This window comes from Anomaloglossus baeobatrachus, chromosome 5 (assembly GCF_048569485.1).
Source record: "Anomaloglossus baeobatrachus isolate aAnoBae1 chromosome 5, aAnoBae1.hap1, whole genome shotgun sequence".
NCBI lineage: Eukaryota > Metazoa > Chordata > Amphibia > Anura > Aromobatidae > Anomaloglossus > Anomaloglossus baeobatrachus.
In genome coordinates, this window is record NC_134357.1 from 37,757,568 (window position 1) to 37,779,470 (window position 21,903).

The 21,903-nt window shown below is 48.7% G+C and overlaps 1 protein-coding gene across 1 annotated transcript in view; it reads right to left on the reverse strand.

Moving 5' to 3' along the window:
* The window catches only part of TTC31 (tetratricopeptide repeat domain 31), a 146,489-nt gene that overhangs the window by 68,517 nt on the left and 56,069 nt on the right, over nucleotides 1-21,903 (reverse strand). The window contains exons 3-6 of the mRNA XM_075352239.1: nucleotides 15,732-15,833; nucleotides 10,983-11,069; nucleotides 9,204-9,260; nucleotides 6,381-6,506 (exon numbers count right to left, since the gene is read on the reverse strand). Of these exons, the coding sequence (XP_075208354.1) occupies nucleotides 6,381-6,506; nucleotides 9,204-9,260; nucleotides 10,983-11,069; nucleotides 15,732-15,833 (372 nt within the window). The remainder of the gene's footprint in view (nucleotides 1-6,380; nucleotides 6,507-9,203; nucleotides 9,261-10,982; nucleotides 11,070-15,731; nucleotides 15,834-21,903) is intronic.

The following is a 21,903-nucleotide window of genomic DNA, read 5'->3' on the forward strand; positions in this document are numbered from 1 at the left end:
ACCAGATCTAACAAGTGCAAATCCTTTTCACATTGGTGAACTGGATGAGGACAAAAAGAAGGTAAGGAGATATCCTGATTGAGATGAAAGGGGGATACCACCTTAGGGAGAAATTCCGGAACCGGACGCAGAACCACCTTGTCCTGGTGAAAAACCAGGAAGGGGGCTTTGCATGACAGCGCTGCTAGCTCAGACACTCTCCGAAGTGAAGTGACTGCTACTAGAAAAACCACTTTCTGCGAAAGGCGTGCGAGAGAAATATCCCTCATTGGCTCGAATGGTGGTTTCTGAAGAACCATCAGCACCCTGTTCAGATCCCAGGGTTCTAACGGCCGCTTGTAAGGAGGAACGATGTGACAAACCCCCTGCAGGAACGTGCGTACCTGTGGAAGTCTGGCTAGGCGCTTCTGGAAAAACACAGAGAGCGCTGAGACTACCCTTAAGGGAGCCGAGCGACAAACCCTTTTCCAGTCCAGATTGAAGGAAGGACAGAAAAGTGGGCAAGGCAAAAGGCCAGGGAGAAAAACCCTGAGCAGAGCACCACGACAGGAAAATTTTCCACGTCCTGTGGTAGATCTTGGCGGACGTTGGTTTCCTAGCCTGTCTCATAGTGGCAATGACGTCTTGAGATAACCCTGAAGACGCTAGGATCCAGGACTCAATGGCCACACAGTCAGGTTGAGGGCCGCAGAATTCAGATGGAAAAACGGCCCTTGAGATAGCAAGTCTGGTCGGTCTGGTAGTGCCCACGGTTGGCCGACCGTGAGATGCCACAGATCCGGGTACCACGACCGCCTCGGCCAGTCTGGAGCGACGAGGATGACGTGGCGGCAGTCGGCCCTGATCTTGCGTAACACTCTGGGCAACAGTGCCAGCGGAGGAAACACATAAGGGAGCTGAAACTGCGACCAATCCTGAACTAAGGCGTCTGCCGCCAGAGCTCTGGGATCTTGAGACCGTGCCATGAACGCTGGTACCTTGTTGTTGTGCCGGGACGCCATGAGGTCGACGTCCGGCATCCCCCAGCGGCAACAGATCTCCTGAAACACGTCCGGGTGAAGGGACCATTCCCCTGCGTCCATGCCCTGGCGACTGAGATAATCTGCTTCCCAGTTTTCCACGCCTGGAATGTGAACTGCAGAGATGGTGGAGGCCGTGGCTTCCACCCACATCAAAATCCGCCGGACTTCCTGGAAGGCTTGCCGACTGCGTGTGCCGCCTTGGTGGTTGATGTATGCCACCGCTGTGGAATTGTCCGACTGAATTCTGATCTGCTTGCCTTCCAGCCACTGCTGGAACGCTTTCAGGGCAAGATACACTGCCCGTATTTCCAGAACATTGATCTGAAGCGAGGACTCTTGCTGGGTCCACGTACCCTGAGCCCTGTGGTGGAGAAAAACCGCTCCCCACCCTGACAGACTCGCGTCCGTCCTGACCACCTCCCAGGATGGGGGTAGGAAGGATTTCCCCTTCGATAATGAAGTGGGAAGAAGCCACCACCGAAGGGAAGCTTTGGTCGCCTGAGAGAGGGAGACGTTCCTGTCGAGGGACGTCGGCTTCCTGTCCCATTTGCGTAGGATGTCCCATTGAAGAGGACGCAGGTGAAACTGCGCGAAAGGAACTGCCTCCATTGCTGCCACCATCTTCCCCAGGAAGTGCATGAGGCGCCTCAAGGGGTGTGACTGGCCTTGAAGGAGAGATTGTACCCCTGTCTGTAGTGACCGCTGCTTGATCAGCGGAAGCTTCACTATCGCTGAGAGGGTATGAAACTCCATGCCAAGGTATGTGAGCGATTGGGCCGGTGTCAGATTTGACTTTGGAAAATTGATGATCCACCCGAAACTCTGGAGAGTCTCCAGGGTAGCGTCGAGGCTGTGTTGGCATGCCTCTTGAGAGGGTGCCTTGATCAGGAGATCGTCCAAGTAAGGGATCACCGAGTGACCCTGAGAGTGGAGGACCGCTACTACAGTAGCCATAACCTTGGTGAAAACCCGTGGGGCTGTTGCCAGGCCGAACGGCAGTGCCACGAACTGCGGGTGTTCGTTTTCTATGGCGAAGCGCAAGAAGCGCTGGTGCTCTGGAGTACGTGGAGATAAGCATCTTTGATATCGATCGATGCAAGGAAATCTCCTTGGGACATTGAGGCGATGACGGAGCGGAGGGATTCCATCCGGAACCGCCTGGTCTTTACGTGTTTGTTGAGAAGTTTCAGGTCCAGGACAGGACGGAAAGACCCGTCCTTCTTTGGGACCACAAACAAGTTGGAGTAAAAACCGTGGCCCTGTTGCTGAAGAGGAACAGGGACCACCACTCCTTCTGCCTTCAGAGTGCCCAGCGCCTGCAGAAGAGCCTCGGCTCGCTCGGGAGGCGGGGATGACCTGAAGAATCGAGTCGGGGGACGAGAGGTGAACTCTATCTTGTAACCGTGAGACAGAATGTCTCTCACCCAACGGTCTTTTACCCGTGGCAGCCAGGCGTCGCAAAAGCGGGAGAGCCTGCCACCGACCGAAGATGCGGAGTGAGGAGGCCGAAAGTCATGAGGAAGCCGCTTTGGTAGCGGCACCTCCGGTGGCCTTTTTAGGACGTGACTTAGACCGCCATGCGTCAGAGTTCCTTTGATCTTTCTGAGGCCTTTTGGACGAGGAGAATTGGGACCTGCCCGCGCCCCGAAAGGACCGAAACCTCGACTGCCCCTTCCTCTGTTGGGGTATGTTCGGTTTGGGCTGGGGTAAGGATGTATCCTTTCCCTTGGATTGTTTGATGATTTCATCCAAACGCTCGCCAAACAATCGGTCGCCAGAAATTGGCAAACTGGTTAAGCGCTTTTTGAAAACAGAATCTGCCTTCCATTCCCGTAGCCACAAGGCCCTGCGGAGTACCACCGAATTGGCGGCTGCAACCGCCGTACGGCTCGCAGAGTCCAGGCCAGCATTAATAGCGTAAGACGCAAATGCCGACGTCTGAGTGGTTATGGACGCCACCTGTGGCGCGGACGTGCGTGTGGCTGCGTCAATTTGCGCTTGACCTGCTGAGATAGCTTGTAGCGCCCATACGGCTGCGAACGCTGGGGCAAAAGAAGCGCCGATAGCTTCATAGATGGATTTCAACCAGAGCTCCATCTGCCTGTCAGTGGCATCTTTGAGTGAAGCCCCATGTTCCACTGCAAGTATGGATCTAGCTGCCAGTCTGGAGATTGGAGGATCCACTTTGGGACACTGAGCCCAACTTTTGACCACGTCAGGGGGAAAAGGATAACGTGTATCCTTAAGGCGCTTAGAAAAACGCTTATCTGGACAAGCATGGTGATTCTGGACTGCCTCTCTGAAATCAGAGTGGTCCAGAAACATACTCGGTGTACGCTTGGGAAACCTGAAACGGAATTTCTCCTGCTGAGAAGCTGACTCCTCCACCGGAGGAGCTGAGGGAGAAATATCCAACATACGATTGATGGACGCAATAAGGTCTTTCACTATGGCGTTCCCGTCCGGAGTATCAAGATTGAGAGCGGCCTCAGGATCAGAATCCTGATCAGCTGTCTCCGCATCATCAACCAGAGATTCCCCCCTCTGAGACCCTGCACAATATGATGATGTCGAGGGAAAATCTAAGCGAGCTCGCTTAGTCGGTCTGGGGCTGGGGTCTGTGTCAGAACCCTCAGCCTGGGATCCATGAGATACCCCGGGAGGACATTGTTGGTCCAGCTGAGGTGGGCCAGGGAACAAAGATTCAACAGAGTCCCTGTGCTGAGATACCGGCCTGGACTGCAAGGCTTCTAGTATCTTAGCCATAGTCTCAGAGAGTTTTGCAAACTCCGTCCCCGTCACCTGAACAGTGTTAGCAGGTGGCTCCCCCTGGGCCCCTCTTAGCAGAGGCTCCGGCTGAGTAAGTGCCACAGGGGCCGAACAGTGCACACAATGAGGGTCAGTGGAACCTGCCGGTAGCGGGGTCGTACATGCGGCGCAGGCAACATAAGCCTGTGTTTTGGCACCCCTGCCTTTCGTGGGCGCCATGCTATTATCTTCCCTGAGTAACACAATAGGGTATATAGCCAGAAATCAACTGTGCACCATACAGTGTAAAACATATATACCATAAACATATAATGTTACACTACTGCACAATGGGGCTAGCACCACAGGTGCTGCTTACCACCCGCCTAAAGCGGTTGTGAGGCCACCAGAGTCCCTGCCTGGGTCTCCCAGACTTTGTCCCCCTCTGCTGCGTCCGAGGAGCTGACAGGAATGGCTGCCGGCGTCCTGAGGAGAGGAGGGAGCCGTGGGCGTGACCCAGAAAGTGCGGGAACTGGTGCCCTCACTGTGCACAGTGAGGGGGGTGGAGTATGCAAAGCATGCTCCAGCCCTCAGTGCTGCTCGTTCTGTGCAGCGTCCCGCCCTTCCCCTGCCTGTCAGGGCTGTGGGCGGGAGGAAAGGAAACTAGGCCGCAAAAAGCCGGGGACTCTAGTAATAAACGCGGCCGCCGTAAAAGCGCGGCCGGCGCGAAAGTCCCCGGCGCACTACAAGTCCCAGCCGCGCCGCAGTGTTTCCATGGCTGCGGCGGTCAGTGCGGCAGTCCCTATACATAAACACACTCAGCAACGCTGAGTGTGTAATGGCACATATTAACCCGGTCAGCGCCGTGGTCCCCGGTGCACTAGCACACCCAGCAAAGCTGGAGTGTTGCTGTGCGCGGTCCCCACCGGGATACAGAGTACCTCCAAGTAGCAGGGCCATGTCCCTGAACGATACCCGGCTCCTATCCAGCAGGCTCCACAGGAGTTGTGGATGAAGCGCGGTCTCAGTGCCTGGAGACCGATAGGATCCCACTTCCACCAGAGCCCTAAGGGGGATGGGGAAGGAAAAACAGCATGTGGGCTCCAGCCTCCGTACCCGCAATGGATACCTCAACCTTACAACACCACCGACAAGAGTGGGGTGAGAAGGGAGCATGCTGGGGGCTCTATATGGGCCCACTTTTCTTCCATCCGACATGGTCAGCAGCTGCTGCTGACCAATCTGTGGAGCTGTGCGTGCGTGTCTGACCTCCTTCGCACAAAGCAAAAAACTGAGGAGCCCGTGGGAGCACGGGGGGTGTATAGGCAGAAGGGGAGGGGCTTAACACTTTTAAGTGTAATACTTTGTGCGGCCTCCGGAGGCATAGCCTATACACCCAATTGTCTGGGTCTCCCAATGGAGCGACAAAGAAAATCTGACTGATCCCCCAAATGCTACCTAGACAGCTATGTAAATATCATATCGCGTAAAAAAAAAAAAAACCAAAAAAAACATAGTATGAGAACTGCAGTTTGTCTTTGCATGTCCCTCCAAAAATGCAAAAATGCAAAAATAAAAAAAAAAAAATAAAAAAAAAAAAAAAAATCATTAAGCTATATTACACCAGACCTGGGCAAGGTACAGCCCTTACAGGCAAGGAACTGTAATCGGTGGCCCATGACTTCCCCTGATCTCACCTAACGTCCCGTTATCACTGCAATCTGCATCACTATCCTCAGGCACTAAATACACTGGCGGAGAATGCAGCCGCCGACTCCTTCAACCTGTCAGCCTGTGCCATTCAGAAAGCAGACACGATGACGTCACTACATCATGTCTGTTGTGCATAGAGACGGTGCACCGGACCAGAGAAGAGTACTGGCGGATTGCAAACTAGGTGATTTTTTTTTTTTTATATATATTTCTATGCGTCTGGGATATATGCCTGTATATAGGGAGGCCAAGTGGGGGCTCCTACCAAACGAACATAGGGAGGCCACGTGGGGGGCTCCAACCAAACATAGGGAGGCCACGTGGGGGGCTCCTACCAAACCTAGTGAGGCCACGTGGGGGGCTCCTCCCGAACATAGGGAGGCCACGTGGGGGCTCTTACCGAACATAGGGAGGCCACGTTGGGGGCTCCTACGGAACATAGGGAGGCCACGTGGGGGGCTCCTACCGAACATAGGGAGGCCACGTGGGGGGCTCCTACCGAACATAGGGAGGCCACGTGGGGGCTCATACTGTATATAGGTGTATTATGTAGGAGCTCAGTGAATATAAGTTATGTGAGGGCTCAAACTATATCTGTGGGGGCTCATATTGCATATAGGAGGTTGTGTTTGGATTCACACTGTAAATAGTGGGCACATATGGTATAGGAGGATGTCCGCATACTTAATTATTTGCAATATTAAGTGATACAATGAATATAAAATAATTAATATGGCAAGATTAATATTGAGCAGGATTAATTTCATCCTGTTATTTCAGCGCTCCACACCGGTCACAGTCTCATGCGACCCTTTGAGAAAATTAAACTGCCCCTCCCCGTACTAGTTCCCCCCTCCATGCCGGACGCCGCCGCCCTTCCCAGGACAGGCAGGTTACCTCCTGCACCTTCTCTTCGTTCTCTTTGTTGGCACTGTGCTTCTTGTCAAGTTTATTCCTGCTCTTTGGTCTGATGTGACTGGCAGCGTTGGCAACAAACGCGCTGTTTACATCCCACTCCGGCTCCTGCCAGAGAAACAAGACAAAAAAATAATATTATAATTGTCATAAGATTCCTATGTAAAAATTAGATTATGGGCAGCCGGGAACCCGTCGAACCAGCTCCGGAGAGAATAACGGCTGATTAATTCAGAGCATAAATCGCTCGCTGCTTGTTTCGCCCTGTAAGAAAGGCTTTAATGCAGGATAGCAGCGCTCCGCAGAGTCGCTCACCAATCAGGGACTTTGTCTTTACAAGTACTTTTGCAATTTTCCCTTTTCAGAAGTTGAGCCCACCCCTTTAATATAAATTTAGGGAATTGCACTATAAGCAATCGCATCGCTTACATGAACTTTCTATCCAAATCACTTTTATGAAAGCAGTTCATCAACAAGAGTATACTAGAAGCCTCATCCCCTGGAGAGATTGTTCAACAGGGACACCAGAAAATTGCTTGGAAAGCAACTCCTTCATATCTGACATCGGAGACACTTTACTTGTAAAAGGCAAAAGGTAACGCCAAATAATTCCTGTGAACAGGACATTGTGTTGCAATAGTACAGCAACTGCTAAACACAACATGAACGGCAAACCTGGGTATCCACCACACAATGTAATAGGAGAGCCAGAATTATATCAATTAGCAACAGTGATCCTGAGTTACCTCCAGTATTCTACTCCAGAGCTGCACTCACTATTCTGCTGGTGCAGTCCTTGTGTACATACATTACTGATATTGTACTGATCCTGAGTTACATCCTGTATTATACTCCAGAGCTGCACTCACTATTCTGCTGGTGCAGTCCTTGTGTACATACATTACTGATATTGTACTGATCCTGAGTTACATCCTGTATTATACTCCAGAGCTGCACTCGCTATTCTGCTGGTGCAGTCCTTGTGTACATACATTACTGATATTGTACTGATCCTGAGTTACATCCTGTATATGTGCACACTAGAAAAAGGATTTCTCTCAAGAAATTTCTTAAGAAATTTCTTGAGTGAAGAATTAGCGCACCTGCGTTAAAAAAAAAAAAAACACGAAAAACGCATGAGTTTTTTACCACGTTTTTGGTGCGTTTTTTTATGCTTTAACAACAATAATCTAGATAATTGATAAATAGATAATGGATATATAGATAGACGGATAGATAGATAAATAGACGGATAGATAGATAAATAGATGGATAGATTGAAAGATAATCGATAGAGGACAGATCAATCAATAAAACAATAGAGTCCCTGTGAGGACACACTGCAGTTCTCGCGAGCGGTAATGTGTTCACATTACCGACCGTCAGAAATGACCTGTAGTTACCCTGCAGCATCGCTCACTGAATGAGGCTGCATTGAGTATGTGTCAGACGCAGCTGGAGCAATCTGCAAGCGTCAAGGGACCTGTGTGGATTACGCTGGAGCTGTGTGTTTGGGGGGCGGTTAATAAAGTGGTGAAAGAGGGGGCTTTTTTGTTATTTAATTTAAAATAAAAGGATTTTTTGGTGTGTGTGTGTTTATTCACTTTACTTACGGGTTAATCACGGGGGTGTCTCATAGACGCTGCCATGATTAAACTAAGACTTAGTGGCGGCGATGCGCTGCTATTAACTCCTTATTACCCCGATTGCCACCACATCACAGCAATTGGGAAGAGCCGGTAACACGCCGGGACTGTTGCATAATGGATGCGACAGTCCCGGGGCAGCTGCAGGCTGATATTCTTGGCTCCAGGAGCGGGGGGCATTAACCATGGCCCTCGCCCTCCCCAGCCTGAGAATACCGGGCCGCCACTGTCTGTTTACCTCGGCTGGATGGTAAAAATACGACGGAGCCCACGTTTTTTATCTTTAATATGTACATTTGATTTCTATGTGTATTAAATTTGTATGTGTCTGTGTGTGAGTGTGATATGTGTGTCTGTGTATTATATATATATATATATATATATATATATATATATATATGTGTGTGTGTGTGTGTGTGTGTGTGTGTGTGTGTGTGTGTGTGTGTGTGTGTGTGTGTGTGTGTGTGTGTGTGTGTGTGTGTGTTATAAATGTCCGTGTCTGTGTGTGAGTGTGACGTGTGTGTTTTCTATGTCTGTGTCTGATGTGTGCGTTTACTCTCTGCTCCGCTTCCTCTTCCTGTCAATGACATCACTTCCTTGTAAAACGCAGTGATGAACATTATGTTCCGAAAATGCGATATAACGCGGTAATAACGCAGGAAAACGCAATGAAACCCACATCACTTGCTACCTGCGTTATTCCCTGCGGTATTTCATGAACACATTACAGTCAATGGAGTGAAATCCCGCAGCGACGTGCGGAAAAGAAGTGACATGCTGATTCTTTTTCTCAAGAAAATCTACTGAAAGAATTTTCTTGATTAAGAAACGCAGTGTGCGCACCGCTAATTTTTCTTTTCCATAGGTTTTGCTGGGGAACGTTTGCAGAAAGGTTACAACCATTTACTCAAGAAATTTCTGCAGCAAAAACGCGGGTAAAAACGCAGTGTGCGCACAGGGCCTTATACTGCAGAGCTGCACGCACTATTCTGCTGGTGGAGTCACTGTGTACAAATGAAAACTGGACCACCGGTTTGCATACTTATTTGTATGGGTATCACAGTGGGATAACTCCGCACCCAGTTTTATAAACAGAATGGGGGGCGGCTGCACATACTGGACACTTGCACAGCCCCATCACAACTGGATGCCTCAATACCTGCTCATTTTCTTCAAGATGTTTCTTCTTCTCGAGCTTCTTCCTTTCCCGCTGTCTCTGTGGAGAGAAATGGACATGAAGTAAAAGGGTTTAGACATTCGGATGTATACCTGTATAACTAGGTCTGTTGCTAACAAATGTTCCCCTATGCAGGTGCTCGCTCTCTAATTTTCAGGTGTCTGAGCTAATGGGTAAAGATCAACTGCTATAATGTCTTCCATACACAGCACACTCAGACATGGATTCCCACTCATCTGCCTCTATGTGGCACATGTGGAGAAGCAGCAGCAGCAGCATGGAGGACATTACACAGCAGAGCTGAGCAGTGCAGCTGTGAATCCAGCACTGTGTCGAGCTAAAACACTTTTTACAAACAACTAGCAGTGTCTGTCTTTGCCTTTTTCCCTCTGCTCCTCAGATTTAATTTTTTTTATACTTGGCTGTAATCTGACACTACTAAATTTAGCGCATTCCTTCATCATCTCCCGCCTCGACTACTGCAATATCTCTATGGCCTCCCTGTTAATACTTTCGCACTTTTCCAATCCGTCCTTATCTCTGCTGCTCGACTAATTCCCCTCTCTTCTCTGCAAACCTGGCTCCCAATGCCCCAACATATCCAGTGCAAACTACGAACACTGACCTACAAAATCGTCCATAATCCATCTCCTCCGTGTATCTCTGACCTAATCTCCCGATCTCTGGTCCTCCCAAGACCTCCTTCTCTCCTCCACAATTATACGTTCCTCTTCCAATAGACTCCAAGACGTCTCCCAAGTATCCCCCATCCTCTGGAATTCTGTGCCCCAATACTTCCAATAATCACCACTATTTGGAACTTTCAGAAGCAACATGAAAACCCAGCTCCTCAAGAAAGCTACAGCCTGCGATAACCCCAGTGTCACCTCACCACCCCGGAACCTCTGCAACCCCCCAATCTACTGGCTTCTTCCCCATTATCTTATACCATATAAGCCCAGAAGGGCAGGGCCCTTACCCCTCTGTACCAGTTTGCTATTGTTAGTTTGTTCCTTGTAATTTCTATCTGTATTTTGTATGTAACCTCCTATATACAGCCCCATGGAATCACTGGTGCTCCAAAAATAAAACCGCCCCCCCCCCACCAAAGAACCGCCGCCACCCCCAAACAACCGCCACAACAACCGCCACCCTCAAACCAACCACCGCCACCCCTCCAACAACCATCACAACTGCCACTCCTCCAACAACCACCACCACCGACGCCACCCCTCCGACAACCACCACCAACGCCACCCATCCAACAACCGCCACCCCTCCGACAACCACCACCGACGCCACCCATCCAACCACCACCGCCGACGCCACCCCTCCAACAACCACCACCGACGCCACCCATCCAACAACCACCACCCCCGACGCCACCCCTCCGACAACCACCACCGACGCCACCCATCCAACAGCCACCACCGCCGACGCCACCCCTCCAACAACCACCACCCCTCCAACAACCAAGACCGCCACAACACCCCAAGGAGCAGCCTTTCGTCTTTTGAACAATATGGATTTTTAGCAACTCTTCATGAATTTAACAAGAAAAAGCAGCTCATCAGCGGAGAAAAAAAAAGCTGAATTTTCTGATAATAGAAACTTTTAAAATATCTTATCTATCTATACTATTGATTTATGCAAACTTTGTTGAAATGACTGATCAACAACCTTCCCCTGCTTGTACTGTAACGTGCTCCAAACCGTGAAAGTGAGCATGTGTAAGACACGCAGCAGGAGAGGACAACTTACCTTCTTCTTGGCTCGCCGCTTCTCTGCTTTTTGTCTGGACTGACCATCTTCCGACAAGTCATCATCAGAGCTTATATCATCATCTTCCTTCAAATGCAGAAATAAAAGTGAAAAACTTTCAAGGCTCAAGGTCCCCACAGAAGACAGGAGAGTTCTTGGCTTCGGAAACGCTGCAGGTCAAGAACTGTCAGTAACTTCTTTGCAGAAATAAGCTAAATTTACTTCATACGAGCAAAGGACAAACAATCGATACACATGTATAATACAATAAGTGAAAACACAGTTAGGATGCAGCTAAAAATATCAGCATCCATATGCTGGTGTCTGGTAACGTGGACTCTGCCACCAAGGGCATAGAATTAAGAGCTATTGCCATTACACCCATCTACCGAACAGTTGGTAATTTGCAGATTTCTGAAAAAAGAACAGAGCTTCGACGTGTCGTGTTAGAAAGGAGCAGTGGTCGTGCCCATGTGCCACCTTCCCCATTCATTGTCTATGGGACTAAAAGATGGACAAGCTTTAGACAGATGTGGTGCTGTTTAGGGGAGAAGACCGCAGCGCGGCTTATATGGACAATCCATTAAGATTGTTATTTCCACCTCCGTCTTTCATGGCCAACCTGGCAATAACTCTGTCCGCTAGAGCTGGATTTACAGAAACAGTCAGGAGTGATCTGATTATGCCATTTCCATAACCCCCAATCACTTTTATAGATGAATCAGATTCACTTCTAAGTTTCCTTAAATCCACCTTTAGTGATCGGAGCCTGGATGGAGGTATTCCCAAAGGGTGAAGTGTCGCGGGAGCGTTAAGCTAACAAGGGAGACCTGAGCTGGCCCCTGAGACTGGGATCCCTGCGCTGTATCTCAACCCAGAGGTACACTTAAGGGCAGTGAGGTCTGTGCCTCAAGCGTGTCCCCATCCCCTATTCAGGCCCTGACCTGACTCCCTTCGCATTCCCTCCCACTCTGGGGTACACAGGCCACACCATAATAGCCCTCCTCCCCAAAAGACACGGACGGGGGAAGAACTTAAACTCACTCACCCTGCAAACAACCACAAAAGGAAGAAAAAAAACTAAAAAAGGAAGAGAAAAGACACACCAAGGGACACTTCCACAACACACAAGCAATAGATCGCAGGTGACCAAAGAGGATCACAGGAGTAAGAGCAGATGCCATCTTCGGTGATCTCTTTAGAAACTACTCAGCCTTAAATAAGGAGGGACCAGCTGTGGATGGTAAATCAGCAACCAGACTGAAGAAGAGTTCACACACTGCTCTAAAAAGGATTAACCCCTCCACGGCTGGGAGCAGTGGAACAACTCAGCCGATGCACGGCAGAACTGAGCATCTATGAGAAACCAGGTTGCCTGTTGGACTTTGTAATGTAAACAGTATCTGAAGCCGTTGCTGAAATCCGCAAGAGCAGATCCTGCAACAATCTGTGTTCCCAACAGTCATTTATGTCCCTTCCACCCCTAAAATCCCAAACCAACTTCTGTTTCCATCAGTCGCCCTCCAAGAAAAAAAAAAGAGCTTCTTTAATACAGTGCCCTTTCCTCAAAAACCCAGGACTTTCCAAAAATAGTTCGACAACTTTTCATTTCCATGCCCTAGGACCCTTTTTTTTTTTTTGCACGTCATCCCATCAAAAAATGATCCTGCCACCTGCTCCTGTAAGCGCCTTAATGGTCTTCCCAGACTCTTCCACTTCTACACCTCCAAAACACATGCTTTATGGTACCAAACCCAACACCTCAATGGGGATTGGGAACCCCCAACTCTTTCAGAATTTGCTAACAGCATTCTAAAGCCATACAAATAGACAATATACAGTGCCTTGCGAAAGTATTCAGGTCCCTTGAATTTTTCAACCTTTTCCCACATTTCGGGCTTCAAACAAAGATAAAAATTTTGTTATGGTGAAGAATCAGCAACAAGTGGGACACAATTGTGAACTTGAACGATATTTATTGCTTATTTTAACCTTTTTAAAAAAAAAAAAAAAAAATCAAGAACTGAAAAGTGGGGCGTGCAATATTATTTGTCCCCTTTACTTTCAGCGCAGCAAACTCACTCCAGAGGTTCATTGAGGATCTCTGAATGATCCAATGTTGTCCTAAATGACTGATGATGATAAACATAATCCACCTGTGTGTAATAGTCTCAGTGTTGTGTTTAAAGAGCATCATGAAGACCAAGGAACACAACAGGCAGGTCCGTGATACTGTTGTGGAGAAGATTAAAACCGGATTTGGTTACAAAAAAATTTCCAAAACGTTAAACATCCCAAGAAGCACTGTGCAAGCGATCATATTGAAATGGAAGGAGTATCATACCACTGCAAATCTACCAAGACCCGGGCGTCCATCCAAACTTTCATCTCAAACAAGGAGAAGACTGATCAGAGATGCAGCCAAGAGGCCCATGATCACTCTGGATGAACTGCAGAGATCTACAGCCGAGGTGGGAGAGTCTGCCCATAGGACAACAATCAGTCGTACACTGCACAAATCTGGCCTTTATGGAAGAGTGGCAAGAAGAAAGCCATTTCTCAAAGATATACATAAAAAGTGTTGTTTAAAGTTTGCCACAAGCCACCTGTGAGACACCAAACATGTGGAAGAAGGTGCTCTGCTCAGATGAAAGCAAAATCGAACTTTTTGGGCCCAATGCGAAACGATATGTTTGGCATAAAAGCAACACAGCTCATCAACCTCAACACACCATTCCCACTGTCAAACATGGTAGTGGCATAATCATGGTTTGGGCCTGCTTTTCTTCAGCAGGGACAGGGAAGATGGTTAAAATTGATGGGAAGATGGATGGAGCCAAATACAGGACCATTCTTGAAGAAAACCTGTTGGAGTCTGCAAAAGACCTGAGACTGGGACGGAGATTTGTCTTCCAACAAGACAAGGATCCCAAACATAATGCAAAATCTACAATGGAATGGTTCACAAATAAACGTATCCAGGTGTTAGAATGGCCAAGTCACAGTCCAGACCTGAACCCAATCGAGAATCTATGGAAAGAGCTGAAAACTGCTGTTCACAAACGCCTCCATCCAACCTCACTCAGCTCCAGCTGTTTACAAAGGAAGAATGGGCGAGAATTTCAGTCTCTCAATGTGCAAAACTGATAGACACATGCCCCAAGAGACTGCAGCTGTAATCGCAACAAAAGGTGGCCCTACAAAGTATTAACTTAACCCCTTCAGCCCCCGGGCACTTTCCGTTTTTGCGTTGTTTTTTCCTCCCCTTCTTCCGAGAGGCGTAACTTTTTTATTTTTCCATCAATCTTGCCATATGAGGGCTTGTTTTTTGCGGGACGAGTTGTACTTGTAAATGAAACCATAAGTTTTACCATATAGTGTACTGGAAAACGGCAAAAAAATTCCAAGTGCGGAAAAATTGCAAAAAAAGTGATCGTACAATAATTTTTGGGATATTTTATTCACCGTGTTCACTATATGGTAACACTGAGGTATCTATGTGATGCCTCAGGTCAGTGCGAGTTTGTAGACACCAAACATGTATAGGTTTACTTGTTCTAAGGAGTTAAAAAAAAAAAAATCACAAACTTGTCCAAAAAAAGTGGCGCACATTTTGCGCCATTTTCCAAAACCCGTAGCGTTCTCATTTTTCGGGACCTGAGGCTCAGTGATGGCTTATTTTTTGCGTCTCGACCTGACGTTTTTAACGGTACCATTTTTTGCGCAGATGCTACGTTTTGATCGCCTGTTACTGCATTTTGCGCAAAATTTGCGGCGACCAGAAAACGTAATTTGGGCGTATGGAATTTTTTTGCCGCTACCCAGTTTACTGATCAGATTCACTGATTTTATATTTTGATAGATCGGGCATTTCTGAACGCGGCGATACCAAATGTGTGTATTTTTTATTTTTTTAACCCTTTAATTTTCAATGGGGTGAAAGGGGGGTGATTTGAACTTTTAGGGTTTTTTTAATTTTTTAAAACTTTTTTTTTATTTTACTAGTCCACCTAGGGGGCTATAGTGATCAGCAATCCAATCGCTCTGCACTACAGCACTACAGAGCTGAGAACTGCAGATTTGCTGCTTTACTTTCAATGCCGGCTGTATTCCGGCATTGAGAGGAAGTGAGTCATGTTAGCTACAGGCGTCATCACATGACCCTGTGCTACCATGGCAACCACCAAAAGTCACGTGATCATGTCACGTGACTTCCTGTGGGGGCGGGGTAAGTGACTGTCATGGCGGCGCCCATATACATATCGCTGCCAGATTTTGGCAGCGAAATGTAAGGGGTTAATGGCCGCGGGTGGAAGAGATTCCACCCGCGGCTAGCAGGCACACATGTCAGCTGTTGATAACAGCTGATATGTGCACGAATCGCCGCCGCCTGCCGGCGGCAGTGCTTACCGGCACACGATCCATGACGTACCCAGTACGTCATGGGTCATTAAGGGGTTAAAGGGGATGAATAATATTGCACGCCCCATTTTTCAGTTTATTATTTTTTATAAAAGTTTAAAATAATCAACAAATTTAATTCACCTTCACAATTGTGTCCCCCTTGTTGTTGATTCTTCACCAGAACATTAATATTTCTATCTTTATGTTTGAAGCCTGAAACGTGGGAAAAGGTTGAAAAATTCAAGGGGCCGAATACTTTCGCAAGGCGCTGTATATGAGGAAGATTCTTTTTCCATAACACCGCATAGCATTGGCCGTTCCGTTCATACATCCATGTTACCGTACCTGGAGATTCAGGTCTTTCTTGTGCATTATCTCATTTCGGCAGCCATGGATACCTTCAGCAGTTTCAAAGTCCATTGCATTCTCTGATGTTTCAAGGTGAAGCTTTATGGTGAGGAAAGGGAAAAAAAAAAGTTTTGTTAAGATTCTAGTATCTGAACTCTTACCTTCTTCATTATGGATCAGAAGTCTAATGAATAATGAACTATCTACCTGGAACTAAAGCATCTGTCTGGTGCGAGCGGCAAATTACTACTCGCACGGCTCCAAATACATTTACGCTGCATAAGCAAAAAAAGTTCACTGAACTTTTAAAAAGTGGATGAACATAAACAGGCGGTGGCAATCACATTAAGGCTGCAGAGTATGGACCCTTAAAGGGAGAGTCCCCGACACGCTCTCAAGAGTGTGCGGTCGTGGGCGGACCACAAATATGGTGACTCCTCACTTTGGCTGTTACCAACATGTCCTTTCCAGGTAGTTTTATGTGGAGTGTCATGAGCTCCGGCGGCCGTCCTCATGAGCTCCGGCGGCCGTCCTCATGAGCTCCGGCGGCCGTCCTCATGAGCTCCGGCGGCCGTCCTCATGAGCTCCGGCGGCCGTCCTCATGAGCTCCGGCGGCCGTCCTCATGAGCTCCGGCGGCCGTCCTCATGAGCTCGGGCGACCACCAATATGGCCACAGTTCCAGATCTCAACAATTCAAAATCCATGACAGACCCCCTATATTTTTTTATCATTGCACTCCCACATGGATCCTCTGCATGAGCCTTAATTCAGGATTTTTGCATGAAAATATCGATGTGCGGCAAATGTTTAGTACAGTATAGGTTATTAAATAGATCTTAAACCTGATGAGGCTGGTGTACTTACTATAAAAGTTATAGGGTACAATATATGCATAATCTCGACATTAAAATAGGCATTTTACAAGTCTAGCTGAAGAACGAGAAAGAGAGTGAGTCCAAATATAATTTATTCTGCGCCACATCAGCCCTGCAGGTGCAGCTTGTACTGAGCAGTGTGAGATCTTAGCAGCTGCAGGGAGGAGGGACAGTGAGGAGCTGTCAATAAGGCTCTGTGCATGGCAATTTAGCTGTGACAGGGAGAAGGAACATCAGGAAGCTACTAATCTGCCAAGGAAGGGGGCGATTCAGCATTAAGAGGGGACACTGAAAAGCTGTCAGACTACATGGGCAGAGATTCTGCACCAGTTGCTAGTAGGGACACTGAGGAGTTGTCAATCATGCTAGGTGGGTGGAGATGGAGTTCAACACTTCACTTTGAAAATGAGATTTAATGTTGATAAATGTAAAGTAATGCACCTAGGACGGAGTAATCCTATAGCTGCGTATACATTAAATGGAAGGAAACTCGGGGCTACAGAACAGGAGCAGGACTTGGGTATTCTCATTACAAGTAAGCTGAGCAGCAGCACTCAATGTCAGGCAGCAGCTGCAAAAGCAAACAAGATTCTAGGGTGTATAAAAAGAGAGATTAGATCCCGGGATCCCAACGTATTGTTACCCCTCTATAAATCACTTGTAAGGCCACATCTGGAATATGGGATCCAGTTTTGGGCTCCACATTTTAAAAACAACATTCAGAAGTTAGAGTCAGTTTAATAACGACAGTAGATTATTACAAGGAATGGAGGCCGCCCGTATGAGGAGAGGTGGAAAAGCTGGATTTGTTCAGCTTAGAAAAAAAAAAAGACGTTTCAGAGGAGATCTCCTGTATAAATACACGCATGATCAATATTAACATGACAGGCACATGACTTATTCCTTCCAAAGACAATACCAAGGACCAGGGGGCACTCACTGCGAGTGGAAGAAAGGCGATTCCGGCAGCTAAACAGGAAAGGGTTCTTTACAGTTCGAGCGGTCAGACTGTGGAAGCATTCGTAAAGCTAGGTCTGACTCCATAAAAGAGGATCTGGTGGGGATCCAGTGCCCAGGGACGTGGTGTCCTCACGTGCGCTGCAGGTAACAATTATCTGATCGGTCATTCTTAAATGCTTCGAGGATCATACAATCTAAGCAACAGAACTAGCACCGCCCGCTGCCGGCTGACACCGATACAAGCTCTGTTTACACAGCAGAGGACAGATGAGGATACAGGTTCATGGCGATATTCACTACATACCAAACCTTAAGCATTACTCTCAGCAAGGTTACCGCAAACCACCGAGCACTATATTAACCCTGTGAGTGCAGCCACTCTTAGCTATTTTTTCTTTTAGTTGCTCCTTCCCCTTTTTTTCTGTTAAAGCAGCAGTATGAGGGCTGGATTCTGGTGGAGGAGTTTCAGTTTTGAATAACTTCATTCACTTTGCAATATATTACAGTATACTGAAAAGCGATGGGGAAGGGGGGGGGGGTAAGGATACAGGGTGGAATTGAGGAAAACATTTTTTTTGATGATATTGCTTTTATAGGGCACTTTGTAAAACCCAACATATCTAAATTTAACTGTTCTAGAGGTGAGTACTGTGGGGATAGCAAACTGTGTATACAGTCATTATAAACTTTACTACCAAAAAATAAAAATAACTTTACCCTGATCCTGCAGAGCACTACAGACCACTCAAAAAGTCACTAGTTACCAGTACAGAGCACCTGAGCATGGTAGTGCCCGCTCATCACTAGTTACCAGTACTGAGCACCCGAGCATGGTAGTGCCCGCTCATCAGTAGTTACCAGTACAGAGCACCCGAGCATGGTAGTGCCCGCTCATCACTAGTTACCAGTACAGAGCACCCGAGCATGGTAGTGCCCGCTCATCACTAGTTACCAGTACTGAGCACCCGAGCATGGTAGTGCCCGCTCATCAGTAGTTACCAGTACAGAGCACCCGAGCATGGTAGTGCCCGCTCATCACTAGTTACCAGTACAGAGCACCCGAGCATGGTAGTGCCCGCTCATCACTAGTTACGAGTACTGAGCACCCGAGCATGGTAGTGCCCGCTCATCACTAGTTACCAGTACAGAGCACCCGAGCATGGTAGTGCCCGTTCATCACTAGTTACCAGTACTGAGCACCCGAGCATGGTAGTGCCCGCTCATCACTAGTTACCAGTACTGAGCACCCGAGCATGGTAGTGCCCGCTCATCACTAGTTACCAGTACAGAGCACCCGAGCATGGTAGTGCCCGCTCATCACTAGTTACGAGTACCGAGCACCCGAGCATGGTAGTGCCCGCTCATCACTAGTTACGAGTACTGAGCACCCGAGCATGGTAGTGCCCGCTCATCACTAGTTACCAGTACAGAGCACCCGAGCATGGTAGTGCCCGCTCATCACTAGTTACCAGTACAGAGCACCCGAGCATGGTAGTGCCCGCTCATCACTAGTTACCAGTACTGAGCACCCGAGCATGGTAGTGCCCGCTCATCACTAGTTACCAGTACAGAGCACCCGAGCATGGTAGTGCCCGCTCATCACTAGTTACCAGTACAGAGCACCCGAGCATGGTAGTGCCCACTCATCACTAGTTACCAGTACTGAGCACCCGAGCATGGTAGTGCCCGCTCATCACTAGTTACCAGTACAGAGCACCCGAGCATGGTAGTGCTCATTCATCACTAGTTACGAGTACCGAGCACCCGAGCATGGTAGTGCCCGCTCATCACTAGTTACCAGTACAGAGCACCCGAGCATGGTAGTGCCCGCTCATCACTAGTTACGAGTACCGAGCACCCGAGCATGGTAGTGCCCGCTCATCACTAGTTACCAGTACAGAGCACCCGAGCATGGTAGTGCCCGCTCATCACTAGTTACCAGTACAGAGCACCCGAGCATGGTAGTGCTCACTCATCACTAGTTACGAGTACCGAGCACCCGAGCATGGTAGTGCCCGCTCATCACTAGTTACCAGTACAGAGCACCCGAGCATGGTAGTGCCCACTCATCACTAGTTACGAGTACCGAGCACCCGAGCATGGTAGTGCCCGCTCATCACTAGTTACCAGTACAGAGCACCCGAGCATGGTAGTGCCCGCTCATCACTAGTTACGAGTACTGAGCACCCGAGCATGGTAGTGCCCGCTCATCACTAGTTACCAGTACAGAGCACCCGAGCATGGTAGTGCCCGCTCATCACTAGTTACCAGTACTGAGCACCCGAGCATGGTAGTGCCCGCTCATCACTAGTTACCAGTACAGAGCACCCGAGCATGGTAGTGCCTGCTCATCACTAGTTACCAGTACAGAGCACCCGAGCATGGTAGTGCCCGCTCATCACTAGTTACCAGTACAGAGCACCCGAGCATGGTAGTGCCCGCTCATCACTAGCTACCAGTACAGAGCACCCGAGCATGGTAGTGCCCGCTCATCACTAGTTACCAGTACTGAGCACCCGAGCATGGTAGTGCCCGCTCATCACTATTTACCAGTACAGAGCACCCGAGCATGGTAGTGCTCGCTCATCACTAGTTACCAGTACAGAGCACCCGAGCATGGTAGTGCCCGCTCATCACTAGTTACGAGTACTGAGCACCAGAGCATGGTAGTGCCCGCTCATCACTAGTTACCAGTACAGAGCACCCGAGAATGGTAGTGCCCGCTCATCACTAGTTACCAGTACAGAGCACCCGAGCATGGTAGTGCTCACTCATCACTAGTTATGAGTACCGAGCACCCGAGCATGGTAGTGCCCGCTCATCACTAGTTACCAGTACAGAGCACCCGAGCATGGTAGTGCCCGCTCATCACTAGTTACGAGTACTGAGCACCCGAGCATGGTAGTGCCCGCTCATCACTAGTTACCAGTACAGAGCACCCGAGCATGGTAGTGCCCGCTCATCACTAGTTACCAGTACTGAGCACCCGAGCATGGTAGTGCCCGCTCATCACTAGTTACCAGTACAGAGCACCCGAGCATGGTAGTGCCCGCTCATCACTAGCTACAAGTACTGAGCACACGAGCATGGTAGTGCCCGCTCATCACTAGTTACCAGTACAGAGCACCCGAGCATGGTAGTGCCCGCTCATCACTAGTTACCAGTACAGAGCCCCCGAGCATGGTAGTGCTCACTCATCACTAGTTACGAGTACTGAGCACCCGAGCATGGTAGTGCCCGCTCATCACTAGTTACCAGTACTGAGCACCCGAGCATGGTAGTGCCCGCTCATCACTAGTTACCAGTACAGAGCACCCGAGCATGGTAGTGCTCGCTCATCACTAGTTACCAGTACAGAGCACCCGAGTATGGTAGTGCCCGCTCATCACTAGCTACAAGTACTGAGCACACGAGCATGGTAGTGCCCGCTCATCACTAGTTACCAGTACTGAGCACCTGAGCATGGTAGTGCCCGCTTATCACTAGTTACGAGTACTGAGCACCTGAGCATGGTAGTGCTCGCTTATCACTAGTTACGAGTACTGAGCACCCGAGCATGGTAGTGCCCGCTCATCACTAGTTACCAGTACAGAGCACCCGAGCATGGTAGTGCCCGCTCATCACTAGTTACCAGTACTGAGCACCCGAGCATGGTAGTGCCCGCTCATCACTAGTTACCAGTACAGAGCACCCGAGCATGGTAGTGCCCGCTCATCACTAGTTACCAGTACTGAGCACCCGAGCATGGTAGTGCCCGCTCATCACTAGTTACCAGTACTGAGCACCCGAGCATGGTAGTGCCCGCTCATCACTAGCTACAAGTACTGAGCACACGAGCATGGTAGTGCCCGCTCATCACTAGTTACGAGTACTGAGCACCCGAGCATGGTAGTGCCCGCTCATCACTAGTTACGAGTACTGAGCACCCGAGCATGGTAGTGCCCGCTCATCACTAGTTACGAGTACTGAGCACCTGAGCATGGTAGTGCTCGCTTATCACTAGTTACGAGTACTGAGCACGGTAGTGCTCACTCATCACTAGTTACGAATTTTAGATTGGTGGGAATCCATCATCCGACAACCCCTCAGCTGTGCTCATCTCCAGCACCACAGATTGCAAAGAGTGAATGGAGCTCAACATTGGCAGAACCACACGGTGAACAAAGCTGTGTGATTCTGGCTTGGTTCACCAGCTGGCGCCAGAGCCGAAAACAGGCGATTTGTGGGAATGCCGGAAGTGCCAGGAGTCTAGCTCCCTCCCATCATTTTAATACAACTGAGCGTCCCCTTTTAAAAGACTTTTAATATGTATTTAAAACTATCCCCTATGACC